Here is a 15,553-nt window from a genome sequence, read left to right as displayed (position 1 = left end):
CAGTGTCATTAACTAAGCTCGTTAACTTTTCCATCTGGCAGATAAACCAAATACGATTCCGAATCTTTGGGATAATTGGAATATCGGGGCGTTTCCATAGTGCTGCGATCTCGCACCGCGTAGCTAGAGCAAAATGTGCAATTAGTTTATTGTGTGATTTTGATAGGCCCTTTAGGGGTCTGTTCATGAGAAACAGCCACGGGTCTGGGGGAATAGTGAGATCAAATATTCTCTGAATCCAATTTCTGATCTTTTCCCATAGTGGGTATATCAGCGGGCAAGACCACAGCATATGTAACAGGTCAGCTGTTCCTCCACACTGTTTAGGGCACAATGGGGAGGACCCTGGTACAAACTTAGATAATTTGAGTGGGGTGAGGTACCATCTCATAAGAACTTTATATGCGTTCTCCTTCAGTGTGGTGCATATAGAACTTTTTGCGGCTCCTAGGAATATAGCATTCCACTCTTCGTCGTCCAGGGTCTCCCCTAGGTCTCTTTCCCATTGGGTACGAAATGTGGGTGATTGGTGCTTTGAGATTGCAGGCTCGACTACCTCTCTGTATATCGTAGATATGAGTCCCTTAGTGTCGGTTTCTGCCCGACAGAGCTTTTCAAAATTCGTTAATGGGGGGTATGGGGCAAATTTATTATAAAATGATCTGAGCTGGAGGTATTTATGGAATTCAGCGTGGGGAATGTCTTTTTCTAGTCTGAGATGGTCAAAAGATTTACATTTTAGATCATGACCCTCCAGATCTTTGAGTCTAGTATAGCTTTTTTGTTTCCAAATTGAGTGATTATGACCAATAAGACCCGGCGCAAAGCTAGGATTATTCCAAATGGGTGACATCAGGGAATTTGCTGAAGTAAGTGAGTTTTTTAATTTTGATGCTTCCCAAACAGATAAGGAGTTAGTCATTGAGGTAAGCGGTAGAATAGTGTTTTTCCTTGATGTTTTAGGTAGCCAAATCAAATTGTTAAGCTCTAAAGGGGAGCAAGCCGCATGTTCGAGCTCTACCCATCTTTTTAATTTGGGGTCGGAATGCCATTGTATGACCTGGCTTAATTGAGCCGCTTTAAAATATGACAACAGGCAGGGTACTGCTAGGCCACCCGCTAAGGTAGGTCTCTTCATAGATAATTTATTTACTCTCGGTTTTTTACCTCCCCAGATAAAATTAGATATTCCAGACTGAAGTGAGAGTATGTCCTTCAGTTTGAGTGGCACAGGTAGTGTCTGGAAGAGGTATAGGATACGGGGAAGTAGATTCATCTTAACGCTGTGAATCCTTCCAATCCAAGAAATCTTCTTGGAAGACCATCTGATTAGGTCTTGTTTTAGAGTCCAGATCAGTTTGGGATAATTTGCTTTATAGATGCTTTTTGCATCTTTGGTGATATAGGTCCCCAGATATTTTATCGAGTTCTTTTGCCAGTTAAAATTGAAATTTAGTTTCAGTAAATTCTCTGTATGTCTAGGGAGGTTGATATTCAGAGCTTCAGATTTGGATTGGTTAATCTTGAAACCTGAGACCTTGGAGAATTTATCTAGTAGGTCAAACAGGTTAGGTAATGACGTAAGGGGTTTGGAGATGATTAATAGGATATCATCAGCATACAGGGCCGCTTTATGTGATTGGGAGTAAACGTTTAACCCTGAGATATCCGGGCTATCTCGAATTCGTGCCGCGAGGGGTTCAATACATAGGGCGAACAGGAGGGGAGATAAAGGGCATCCCTGTCTTGTGCCACTCTGGATTTGAAATGGGACCGAGGGGAAGCCCTGATGTATGACCCTGGCGGTTGGGCCTGAGTATAGTGACATAATCGCTCTACTCACCCGATTTCCGAAGCCAAATGCCGCGAGCGTCTCTTTTAAGTATGGCCAGTCTATCCTATCAAAAGCTTTTTCTGCATCCAGACTTAATAACATGCTTTGTGTGTTATTTTTGTTAGCCAATTCCAACAGATCAATAAATCGTCGGGTGTTATCCGCTGCCTGCCTCCCCTTAACAAAACCGACCTGATCTGGGTGTATTAGTCTGGGTAGGATATGACTTAATCTGTTGGCCAATAATTTCGCATATATTTTGATATCGGTATTAATTAGAGATATTGGCCTATAACTTTTACAATTTAGCGGATCCTTGCCAGGTTTATGTATAAGTGATATAGACGCCCGCAGCATGTCCCCAGGAATAGGGGCTCCTGCTAAGATAGCATTAAACATTTGGAGCAGCCTCGGAGCAAGTGATTCGGAAAATTTCTTATAGTAAAGCCCCGAAAAGCCATCAGGGCCTGGTGCCTTTGATGGCTTAAGCTCCTTGATGGCCTGCGACACTTCTTCCAATGTGAAGTCAGCGCCCATAGCTTCTCTGTCTAGCTCTGTCAATCTCTCCAGTTTTGAGCTGGCTAAGAAATCTCTCAGTGCGCTGCTCGTGTTTTTATTGTGTGCCACCTTCTTACCGTCGTATAGGGAGCCATAGAATGAACCGAATTCTTCCACTATTTTTTTAGGGTTGGCCGTAAGTACACCCGATTGTAAGCGTATAGCTTGGATATTAAACTTAGATTGCCTATCTTTCAGTGCGCGCGCCAGCATCGTATCCGGCCTGTTAGCTTTTTCATAAAACTTCCTCTTAGACCAACATAGGGAGTTATCCGCCCGGGAAGTCAATAACATATTTAATTCAATTTTTGTATCTTTAAGTTCCTGTGTCGTAAGTGGATCGGGATTGATCTTATGACTCGCTGAGAGGGAATGCAATTTGGATTGGAGCGTCCGAATTTTGGAATCCCTCACTCGTTTTCTTTTAGCAGTGAGATTAATTATTATGCCCCTTAGCGTTGCTTTATGAGCCTCCCATAAAGTCATATGGGATTCCACAGAGCCTGTGTTTATCTCAAAGAATTGAGTTATTTCTTGACCTATCTTTTCGCAGGTTTCGGGTATTTTAAGAATAGATTCATTAAGTTTCCAGTTTGCGCCTGGTCTACTGGTCTGGATATTGTTGCACCTGAGCTCAATTGGTGCATGGTCAGACCATGAAATATCATGGATCATTGTTTGAGTGACCTTAGGAACCAAGTGGCACGAAACAAAGAGATAATCGATTCTGCTGTATGAGGTATGTGGGTGGGAATAGAAAGTGTAGTCCCTTGTCGTAGGGTGGAGCTCCCTCCATATATCTACTAGTTGAGTATCTTTTAGGGCACTGTGTAGGGAGTTTTGAGCTTTCTTGTTATCGGAATCACTTCCACCTGATCTGTCTAGTGAAGATTGCAGTGTGATATTGAAATCTCCTGCTAATATAATATATCCCTTAGCTACCGAGGCCAATAAAAACTTGCTTTTATACCAATTAGTTTATGGTGAAGATGGCAAGTGAAATTATCACAATAACACCACTGTAGTGAATAGGGTTAAAATATTCTAAAAACGGCTCAGTATAGAGAATGAGGCCCAACTTTTTATGTGGTGGGGCTCAGTCTCAGAAAATGGGTGTTTGCTTCCACCCCCTCTTTTCTGCCCCTGGACTATTTCCTTCCCCCTATAAGCCCATGTGCTTTCCTTTATTTCCTTCCTACTGCACAGGTGTTCTCTTCTGCCTCTGGTTGCTCATGTGCCAACGTTTCCTCCCACTGTTCCCCCTCTGCCTACCCTCTTTCTGCACCAGTTTTCTCCAACCCTCTTAGGCTAAGGCCTCGCTGCACACGCCTGCACGCCCACCTTGCATCCTGGCGACGTGTGCACGGCTCTTCACCGCGATCTGTAGATTTCGTATTTCGGCGCAGGGGTGTGACCAAAACTAGCCGGGTGGGCGTGGCTATGAGGGCGTGGCCATGAACTTTTGCATAATGCGCAGAAATGCTGCTCGGCTCCAACAATAAAAAACTGTTTAATTCCTAATTATTATTAATTCCTAATCAAATAGAGGTGAGCAGTGTAGTGTGTGGCTCTTTAGTTGTGTCTTAAAATCTCGACAGGTTTGTGTGTGTGTATCCACCCCCCTCCCCTGTTTATGCCAGGCTGCCGGCGATCTCCCCTCCTCATTGGCTCCCCGGTGCACCATGTGACACGTCGCCGCACGGGAACACGATCTTGTTGTAGCCCCTGCTGGCTGACGTGTCACAGCACGAAGAGGGCCAGGAAGCGAGGAGTCACCGGGGCCTGCTACGGAGTAGGTAGGGGGCTGGTGAGAGGTGCACGCGCCGCCGGCTGCAGTGGGGATCTAGCCCTACCTATTACTGTTTCTCGTTGTACACAGACTTTAATGTTAGCTGGAGAAAGGCAGGTAGCAGGGAAGCTGCAGAGCTGCTTTCATCCCACCATGACTGCTCCAGCCCTGACCTTAAAAGAAAGAGCAACTATAGAGATGAGGGCAGCTGTGGCACTGGGCACTGCTGCTTTCTAACACCAGGAGACCATGACAAGCACAGCACTGTGAGGTAACCTCGCAAATATCATCGCTTCAACAGAGTGCCTTGGTTTTTTCACTCCTGACATAATCCAAATTATCCATTGACTCACTAAACTATTACCAGGTGAGCAGGATATCATTTTGTGGTGTTCATTCAGAATGAACAAAGTATCTTCTAATTCCAAAGTTAAAGTCAAACACAATTAAATTGGCCAAGTATTGCAAAGTTGCCACTCCTTGCCCCAATGTCTACTTTTATGTATGAAACGCTTATTCCTATTATGTCACTGCTGTAAGTAGATGAAGGAGAATGAGCGGTTCAGTGTGTAAAGACACTGACAGATAACAATGACACAGAGTTCAAATTCCCGGTGTCGGCTCCTTGTGACCTTGGGCAAGTCACTTCCTCTCCCAGTGCCTCAGGCACCAAAAACAGATTGTAAGCTCTGCGGGGCAGGGACCGTGTCTGTAAAAATGCTAACGTGCTGAGCACTATACTGTAAGTGTGAAGCACTGAATCCCAAAGGGAGAAAGGTGCTATATGAAATAAAGTTATTATTATTATTATGCGATGTAAAAATACAGTGGTTTGCAGAAGTGTTCACCCTGCACATTTTTCACATTTTGTTGGCACCTGAGCGTAATCCACGACGCTTTCAAATCAGACTTTACATGCACAATCTACAAAAACTACTGGAAAATGATAGTTAGAAAATGCATATAGAATATAAAGAAGATTTTCCCTCTCAGCACAGAGAAGTCCATCATTAAGAAGTTGGAGATGCATCATACAACCCAGACACGACCCAGATCAGGTCGCCCTAACAAAAGGAGCAGCCGGGCAAGCAGGAATATATTTTGGGGTGTCACTCTGAAGCCAACAATGACCTTGAGAGATCTGAAAAGCTCTGTGCCCGAGATGGGAGTCCGTGCACAGTCCCTACACAAAGCTGGCCTGTATAGACAGGGGTCGAGAAAGAAGCCATTACTCAAAAAGACTCATCTTAAACCACGTATGGAGTTTGTGGAAAAAAAGCATATAGATGATACTGCAGACATGTGCAAAAAGGTTTTGTGGTCAGACGAGAGAACAATTGAACTTTTACATGTCAGGCGTTATTTCTGGCGCATGCCCAACACTGCACATCATGCCGTCAATACCACTCCAACTGTCAAGCATGGTGGTGGCAACATCATGTTATGGGGATGCTTCTCTTCAGCAGGGACTGGGAAGCTTGTCAGGATAGTGGGGAGAATTTACAGTGCCAAGTACAAGCAAATCCTTGAGGAAAACCTGTTTCAGTCAGCCAAGACTGTGAAACTGGGTAGGAAACTCACTCAATTGCAGTAGTAACATTTCAGTAGGACAATGACCCAAAGCACAAACCCAAAGCCACAATGGTTGAACAAGAAGAGAATTGATGTTCTTGAGTGGCCTAACCCTTTATAATTTATATTTGGCGTTATTTTAAATGTAATTTGCACCTACTTCTCTATTACATGTTTACATTTTTGAATAAAGCTCAGACGTGGCTTAAAAGGTTCTGATAAAAATTGGATTCAGGCATATTTACACGTGTTTTTGGCATAAAAGGGCTGGTAGAACTATTTACCAAAATAATGGGGCTACACCCTGGTTTATGCGAGTGACAAATCACTCACTGCTTTATTCTATTGCTGAAAGTAATGTTCTACTGGGCCATACAGAGAAGGCTGCATTTCACTTTAGCCCATACCTGTGAAATATTCTGCCTGTAATTCTCCAACTCATTTTTTTTCTGTTCAAGTTCCTCAGTCATCTGTTGTATTTCCTTTGTTCTTTTGGTATAGTCGTCAACAACCTTAAAAAAAAAAAAATTCAGCTTGAGAAAAAACAATATACCAAATTTTCTTTAACAATACACTGAACTTAACGTGTTACTTCCATTAAGATTTTTGGTTCCTTTTTATAGAAAATGTAAGATAGAAATGACACAGCGAAACAAACAAATGACATTTTTCAAGTTAAACACAGTTTTTTTTGGTACAAAAGAACAGTACGTTCTGTTCTTTGTTAAAGACTCTACTTAAAATTCTAATAGATTCAAATGCTGGCATGTCAAGCATATTGTTCCTGCTGTCTAGCTTATTACCACAAGCATACAGCGTACAGCGTGGGTGGGTAAGTACCATGAGAAGAAGAAAAAGAGACAACATACTGAAGCATTTAAGCCTGTGAAACAAGAGGCTCTGGACCTTTCTTCATTTAGCACTACATCTATTTCATCCAATGTATTCGGAAGGGACTGGAACGCCTAAGTAAAAAAAAAAAAGAAAAGAAAGAAAATATCTCATTAGAATAAAATAGAAATATGCTAATATACTGCTAAATGCTAATATTGAGGAGGTGAAAAAATTATATGTGACGAGAACAATGCTATACTATGTCCCCAGATGCATATGAAAGAAGTTAGTACATTTACAAGTACCCTCCTAATTTAAATTGAACTTAAAAAAGAGGAATAAAAGTCCTAAGGGAAAATTATGAAAAATCTTGTTTCCTTTAAGTGGACATTAGGAATCACAGCAGTGGAACAACACAGGCTTATGCACAATCAATCTCTCACTTTCAGGGATGTTACTACTGAAACTGTAGCAATGGAGTAATATTACACATTCAACTAGAAAAGTTGTGTAAATTCCAAACTAAACCCGTTTACATGTGCAAAGATTATACAGTACTACATGATCTAAATTCCATTCTGTAATAATCTATTGCGCATTGTAGCAAAATAACCAAAACTATTCATGCAATCATCAGACACAGAGCTATCTATTTCAGATCTCTGGTCCTCACCTGCTCAATAAAAACCTGTAGTAGAGGCTAAAAAATGCATAAATAATAAATAAATAAAAACAATTTTTAATTCATTTTACATGGATTTATTTTTTGTCTCAGCTTTAACATTTTTGAATTGTGAATATTACATTATTTAAAAGGTCATGCAAATGTTCATGTGCTCAATTGACAAGTGACACTTCAAAAGGCTTACTAAATCACTCGCTTCATGAAAGGAAAGTAAGAAAACAATTCTGGTTAAAATTGACAGGAAATTGAAAAATCAAGTGTCATTTCATGTAGAGTACCCAGCCAGAAAACAAAAGGCATAGAAACATAATGAGTATTAAAACACCAAAAACAAAAGCCGAGGACCTGGTTATTCGCCCTTTCATCCCTAGCCAGAGAACATTTAATGAAGACTGGTTATACCACCTAACAACTGTAGCCCAAGACCGCAAACAATGGAGACAAATTTCCGTGGAAGTCGCCTATACCCACCCTGGGTGAAGAGGCGAAAACAAAAAAAAAACATTAAAACCTCAAAAACGACACATATACAACACCGAATTTAATTTGTCATTATTATTTAAAAAAAATATATATATATATATAATCACGTCACTTAATGGGGCTAAACAATGGCAAACATGATAACTTCTTGCTGCATATACTATCGATTTGTCAATATTTTTGGCCATTTTTTCCTTGGGCAGCTTGCATATATGATGGTCACACACCTATCCAGAGAACTTCACTATTGTTAATGAAAATTATTTTGCAAAGAGGTGCACATAATACTTGCATTAAAAAAAAGCATACAAAAGTGTACACATCAATATTTAATTGCACCATACAACTAATCCCTAGCCAGAACAAAAAAGGCAAAAAACTAATAAAATACACATGTCGTCTCCCTTACGCTAGGATCATACAAGAATATTACAAAGGAGGCATGGTTCCTCAGCAGGTGTTTTATTACATACATATTCAGCCTTTGCCTATCCACTGCTGGATTAATGCCTCCCCAATGATTACCTAGATACTCCTGTTGCAAGCCTCTCTTCTCCACGTTCCTTCAACAAATGTTCTGATTTCCTCCTTCTTAATTTTGGTCACTGTTTTAGTCTTAATTTCTCTTGAAATCCAGTTGAGCACCATCTTTGTCCAACGGTGATCATTTCTTCTTCCGGTCTCTCGGGTAATAACCAGCATACATCTCTCCATACTTCTTGGTGTTGTCTGAAGCTTCTGAATTATTTTCGCACTTGGGGTCCAAGTTTCCCATCCATGTGAGCACTAGCAGAATATACTGGTTGAAAACTTTCTTCTTGAGGCACCGTGGAAGGTTCACTTGGGAGGTTCACTTGAAATATTGTCTTGTTTCTTCCAAATGTGCTCCATTCTCCCATTGATTTAATTCAACAGGTTCCCATCCATTGTTATTTGCCGGCCACTGTATACATGGCCTTCAATGACTTCTTGTTCTATTTAATTTATTTCGATCTTTGCAGATTTGACACATTTGTTGAACATCACTTTAGTGCTGAGATTTAGTTTGCTGAGATTCATATGGTTGACCACTTTCTTACTGGCTTCGGCGAGATGTCTGATTTGTTGCTGGAGGTCTTCTGGACTTAGTGGCAAGAATGACAATGTGATCAGGAAATCGTAGGTGACAAGTATTCCCTGTTGAGTTTGATTCCTTTTTTCTTCTCAATTCAAAGTCTTGAACAATTCAAGTGCTGCTGTGAAAAATTGGTGACATTTTGTCTCCTTGTGGATCCTTAATCTTTCTTGTATCTTCATGTAACGTAGTGGTCGATGTGGCATTCTCGTAAATGTTCTTTATAATATCAAATGTACGCTTCTAAAACATTTTGTCTTAATGCACAGGGCCTCAGACAGATTTCCCGGGGCGCAGGACTACAGTTATGCCGTTATTACCACAGTACATCAAGGTTTAATATAGTTTGAATAGCAGAGTGGTCGTGGGAGGGGAGAATTGGTTGAGAAACTCCCTTCCTCTTAGTAGGCTCAAATTCCATTATGTATCCATTACGATGTATACTGAGCAGCACTGCTGTTGCACTCGGAACTTCCTTTAATTATTTACAACTTTACTGTATTTTACAACTTTGACTTAATAAAAGATTTTTTAACATTAGTACATCATATCATTGTGTTAGCTATATGGTGAATCCTTTAGTAGCCATTACTTATATCTACCACTAGCGTACACTTACCCTTTCCTCACAGAGTGATATTCAGTACATACCATTAGGGGTTCTTTTCTGAATCACTGGCCCATCTGGAGCAATGTATTAGACGCTCTTTCTGCGCTTATCCACCGACCCTGAACTACTTCTCTGAAATTGGCTGCCCAACCTGTCAGATTTGCATTTGCAGTAACATACTACCCTGGAGGATCCACAGATCTTCCTTTCGGTAGATTCCTTTTATTGGTCCACAGTAATAAGCCCCGTCCAGTGGATAGTAACAGAGGAATCATTTGTTCAGGGTTCTGTGCTCTCTAAAAAAGGTTATTAAAAAAAAAAATCCTTTGTAATGGTCATAAATGAAAAGGTGGCCCATGGGACAACACCTGCACCCGAATGGAGAAGGCCATTTAGATGCATGAACTGGAGCTTTGTTAGATTCCTACACCTTCTTAATGCTTTCACTTCCTTGGTAATCTTTCTCATTTTGAAAATGTGATGATTCCCAGTGTTGGAAATAAGTCCTAAAAATGTACTATTTTGAGAGCTGGAATCACTGCTTTTTTTGTTGACAAATTGATTATTCATCCATGCTCTGACAGCCTTTTATGCACCATCTGAACATTGTGTCTGGTTGCAGTTCCAAAGGAGCCTTTTGTAAATGTTCTGAGAGCTGTGGCCGGGGTGAATGGTAGTGTCGCAACATGGTAATGCTGGTCTATGATACAGAAGTGTAGAAACGTATGGTGAGCTTCCCATATCAGTATGTGACAGTATGAATCTGGCAAAATTGATCGTGGCTCGTCTGTTTAGCGGCCATTACAGTCCTTAAGGACTTCATTTTGAATGACCGAATATTCAGGTCATGATTTATCCACATCAGCCCTGAATTCTCATGTAGCTTTGGGTTCTATAAAGCAGGACCAAATAAAAACCTTGCCCTCATTGGTCACAGGGTACTTGTTGAATGACAGCATTATTCATTCCTGAACTCATTAATTTAATGCGGCTGTTGTGACGGGAGCTTTGTGACAGGCTATTAATAATACACCAAAAAAATATGTACAATATATATATGTATATATATATATATATATAACTGGGTTGAACTGGGACGAGACTTAAATATGATAAAATATAATTTATTCCTTGATAAAGGTGAACACAACAGATTATACAAATAACAGGCAAAACATGGACACTTACTTAAAGTTTAGGACAAGAAAGCCATCAGGATACAGGATGGGCCATTTCTTCCACAATTCAGATTCAGATGTAGTCATCACAGCAATACATGAAGATCATGAAGACCATACATGAAGACACAGGCATGAGGACATGCAGACATGAAGACCTTTGAGTAAGGGGTGACTGACTTAAATACCATGTCAAACTCATCTCTTAACCCTAGATGCCGAAAAGGCTAGCAAAAGTCATGAAGCTTCCTGAAGCAGCTTTTGGACTTCCATTGTTTAGTGTGAAGTATCACACTTAAAAATCAAACAGTTCCTGGTTCCTGCCTCCAACAAACAATTAGGCAATTTAGCCTTTGATCACCAGGCTATGTAAATTCTAGCAAGATGTCCTTCCTGCTCATTATCATAACAGAGGGAGTCTGCAGTTTCCAGAACAAAACCAAAACTCCATATATACTGTAAATAACTTCATAACTTCAGTTCAATAGTACTTACTGGCACGCGAGCCATATTAATACATTCCGTCACACATGACGCTCCCAATGAGACTAAATATTACCGTGTAATACTAAAATTAAGAGAGATATTAATATCTGCCTCTTAGTATCTGTTAAACCTCAGGTGTCTATATTCGTTAGTTGGGGCTTGGTCCCAAGAATACACATATGTAACACTTAGCATGTTCAGCCGAGGACATCTCATAATATTCTTATATTTAATAAGGTCACTCATTCTGATCTCCTAAATCAGAGGCATTTGTAAGTGAGAGTTATAACGCTCACAACCCACTCCAGCTTCCTGCAAACAGGAAGCCTGGCTGGGCCTTTGATCAGGGCTGTTTCCTAACCATTTGGTGGCTCTCCTGACCATTTGCATTTAGTAGGCAGGCATCTTTGAGGGTAATTTAAACAAAGGGCTAGAATCACTGTTTTAACATTAACCCTTTCCCTCCCGCAGCAACCCTAGTGTATGTGTGGGTGCAAACAGATGGAAAACACAATACAGTTACACAGGGGAATAAGCATTTGGATATTGAAGCGAGGTAAAAACATATTACTGGACCTCAGTCCAGTTAACCCCTTGCTCCCCAGGTGAGGGTAGAGGGTGGCCAATTGGGGTGTAACCTCTTTAATCCCGGGCCAAATCCTCTCGATCGTCACAGCGGTCATCTCTGCTTTCTTGGGAAGTGCAACACATGGTTTTGTCAAGTATAATAATTACAGGGTATATCCTGGAGCAATTATCTGAACACCCAGGACTCCATTGTAATGCGGAACCACTTTTTTCACAAAACAATGCCAATCTGCTGCTTACTGGTGCCAGCCTCTAGATCATCTCACCTTTAGGTGCTCTTGCCAGATAATTTTCTTTCTGGGTGTATTCCTAAAATAAGAATGCTGGGTTTGAGCATTCCAATTCCAGTTATAAACTCTGTCTTGTCTGTGTGTTCTTACTTCCTGAAAATGCATTTCTGCTGAGGGAAGCAATGACCTTTCCTCATCTTAAATCTTGTGATGATTTAATTTTAGGCTTCCTCAAATAGGTAGGCACATCCACAGGGGTGGGATATAAGTCTGTTTTTGGACGTCTCCTGCCCATGGTTTCAGCCATCTCAGAAATCTCACAATAGCCTTTGTGTCTTGACGCAACTGCTTCAATTATCTCTTTACGATCGCAGACAAAAAAAAAATATTGGTCTAGATATTGAGGTAACTGGGCTTAAACATGGCTCCCAGAGTAACATATTGGTTGCAGAGAATGAGTTGCATACAGCGAGCTACTGCATCCTTAAAAGATACAGTGCAATAGTGGTGTACGGACCTAAAATATTGTCTAAGCAGAAAGCCAGCACTCTCAGTAACGCTTTATTCTTAAGTACTCTTTCTATTATAAACCGAGCAAAAGGAAAGTCAATTGTGTAACCCCTCTATTTCCAGTTAATATGTGCTGTGACGAGGCCGGAGTCCTTCCTCTATTAGTACACCATAATTGGACCCTCTGAATCAAACTTCATTTGACGCCGCGTTGTTGCCGAATAGCCAACTGAGAGCAGGTAAGAGAAGTTTAATTTAAATGTTTTGGGGAAGAGCATGGGGACCCCCCCCCAACCCCCCCATGTGCGCACCCCTGATTTAGAGCAAACAAGGCGGGATCTCTCCATGAAAGAACAGCACCAGAACCATCTCACTTTTTTATTCTTATTTCTTCAGACACTGGACTTTGACTTGGACTTGCCAACAGGCTTATGGTTTGAGTTGTTTATTATTTACCCATACCTTTGGATTTGTTTACAAGTTTTTATTTGTTGTTACTGCATATTTCACTGACCGCTAGGTTAGAGCGCAATTCGGCATACATACACCCCAGCTTGCGGTTTTACTATCATAAGTAGCACATTATTATAGCAGCCATGGGAATAGTTCCTCCAGCACAGAGGAGACTCAGGATGATCAGATACCAAGAAAGATTGTGGTGGTAGGGGACTCAATTATTAGAAAGGTAGATGGGACAATCTGATGCCATAACTGCATGAACCGTACAGTTTGTTGTTTCCCGGGTGCGGCTCACTGCAGATCGAGTAGACAGATTGCTGGGAGGGGCTGTGATTGATGCGGTGGTCTTGGTATATGTTGGCACCAATGACAAAGTTATAGAAAGATGGAGGGTCCTAAAGAATGATTTCAGGGATCTAGGCCAAAAGTTTAAGGCAAGGACCTCCAAGGTAGTATTTTCTGAAATACTACCAGTGCCATGCGCTACCCCAGGGAGACAGTCGGAGATTGGGGAGGTTAATGCATAGCTAAGGAAGTGGTGTAGGAAGGAGGGTTTTGGTGTTTTAGAGCACTGGGACTCCTTTTCTGAGAGGTGCAATCTTTATGCTAGGGATGGATTGCACCTCAATGAAGAGGGATCTTCTGTGCTAGGAGGAGAATGTTAAAAAGGTTGGAGGACATTTTAAACTAGGATGGAGGTGGGAGGGGAAAGAAACAGATAACGAACTAAATAGAATAGATGGGAATGGGGAAATAGCAAGGGGTTATGGAGGTAGAATGGGGGCAAGTGCGAGTTTGGCAGGCAGCGAGACACCCATAGTAAATACAGATAATACTAGAAAACTTCTAAAGGCTAAACCCAATTGGCGTAGAAAGGAAGGAGCAGATAAGATAATAGTACAGGCTGAAAAAAAAAAATGAAATGCATGCTTGCTAATGCAAGAAGCCTGACAGATAAAATGGGGGAGCTTGAATCAAAAGTTGCAAGGGAGCAGTATGATATCATTGGCATTACTGAAACATGGTGGGATGAAACTCATGACTTGGCAGTTAATTTAGGAGGTTATTCCCTTTTTCGGAAGGTTCGACCAAATAGAAGAGGAGGTGGAGTATGCTTACATGTTAAACTGGAACTAAAATTTATTATAAGGGAAGATTTTTATGAAGGCAATGATGAAAATGTAGAGACCTAGTGGATAGAAATTATCAGTGGTAAAACTATAAAGAAATTGTTTGTCGAGATATGCTATAAACCACCAAATAGCTGAGATTGAGGAAGCTAAAATATTTTTGCAAATGGAGAAGGCATCAAAACTCTGTCATGTTTGCATAATGGGTGATTTTAATTATCCAAAACATAGACGGGGGCAATGAGATTAGCATTACAACAAAAGGAAGCAGGTTTTTGGGGGTGCTTAAAGACAATTACATGACCCAAAATATTGAGGAACCAACCAGGAGAGGGGCAATACTGGATTTGGAAATATTCAACAATTGTAGAAGTCATAACAAATATTAAGTCCGGGAACATTTGGGTAACAGTGATCATAACATGGTCTCATTTGAAATAAAAAAACAGAAGACTTGGGTTCAACAAAGACCGTAAACTTTAGAAAGGCAGATTTTAATAAAATGGGGACTAATCTACAAGGAATACATTGGGATGTTTTTGCAGGAAAAAATGTAGAATATAAAAATAGGTAGTCTTTAAAACATTACCCTTAGGAAATATTTATTTTATACTTAAGTTAAAACCAAATGTGGCTAAATAATCAGGTAGGGGAGAAGAGGCCTCAGGCGTTTTTATTCTTGAAGTCAGAAGGGACGGAGGCATCGTATCAGAATTATAAGTAATGTAACAAAAATTGCAAAAGAGTAATCAAATTAGCAAAAATAGATAATGAAAAAAAGGATTGCAATAGAAAGTAAGATCAAACCTAAAAAGTTCTTTAAGTACCTTAATAACAAACAAATGACAAAAGAAAATATAGGACCCTTTCAGTGTAAAATGGGCAGGCAGATTATTGGAGATAAGGAAAAAGCAGAGGTATTTAACAAATTCATTGCCTCTGTGTTTACCAGGGCAGAAATCAATTTCAATAATAGTGCCGCAAGAAAAAGCCATAACCTTTATATTAACGAACAATTGATTAACCGAAGAAGTTCATACATAGGCTGCTTGATAAAATTAAAGTAAATAAGGCACCTCGCCCCGGTGGAATACATCCAAAAGTTCTTAAGGATTTATGCTCAGTAATAGCCAAACCATTACATTTAATATTTAAGGACTCCATTTCCACAGGCTCAGTACCACAAGATTGGAGTAAAGCAGATGTGGTGCCTATATTTTAAAAGGGAGTTACATCACAACCGGGGAATTACAGGCCTGTAAGCCTGACTTCAATAGTGGGGAAGCTACAAGGAGCTTTCAAAAGAACTATTCACCCCAAGGGCAGTACAAATGACACAGGGGCATCCCTTAAGGTCGGAGGAAAGGAGATTTCACCAGCAACAAAGAAAAGGGTTCTTTACAGTAAGGGCAGTTACAATGTGCAATTCATTACCCATGGAGACTGTGATGGCAGATTCAATAGAAAAAAAAAATCTTTTCAGGAAAGGGAGG

The 15,553-nt window shown here is 40.6% G+C and overlaps 1 protein-coding gene across 3 annotated transcripts in view; it reads right to left on the bottom strand.

The window, feature by feature from the left end:
* The window catches only part of SMC5 (structural maintenance of chromosomes 5), an 89,385-nt gene that overhangs the window by 5,679 nt on the left and 68,153 nt on the right, over positions 1–15,553 (bottom strand). For all 3 annotated transcript variants that reach the window (XM_075597848.1, XM_075597857.1, XM_075597864.1), the window contains 2 exons: positions 6,623–6,718; positions 6,161–6,265 (listed from right to left, as the gene is read on the bottom strand). In XM_075597848.1, the coding sequence (XP_075453963.1) occupies positions 6,161–6,265; positions 6,623–6,718 (201 nt within the window). The remainder of the gene's footprint in view (positions 1–6,160; positions 6,266–6,622; positions 6,719–15,553) is intronic.

The sequence above is a fragment of the Ascaphus truei genome, chromosome 1 (assembly GCF_040206685.1).
Source record: "Ascaphus truei isolate aAscTru1 chromosome 1, aAscTru1.hap1, whole genome shotgun sequence".
NCBI lineage: Eukaryota > Metazoa > Chordata > Amphibia > Anura > Ascaphidae > Ascaphus > Ascaphus truei.
This window is presented reverse-complemented; position numbering and strand designations above follow the sequence as displayed.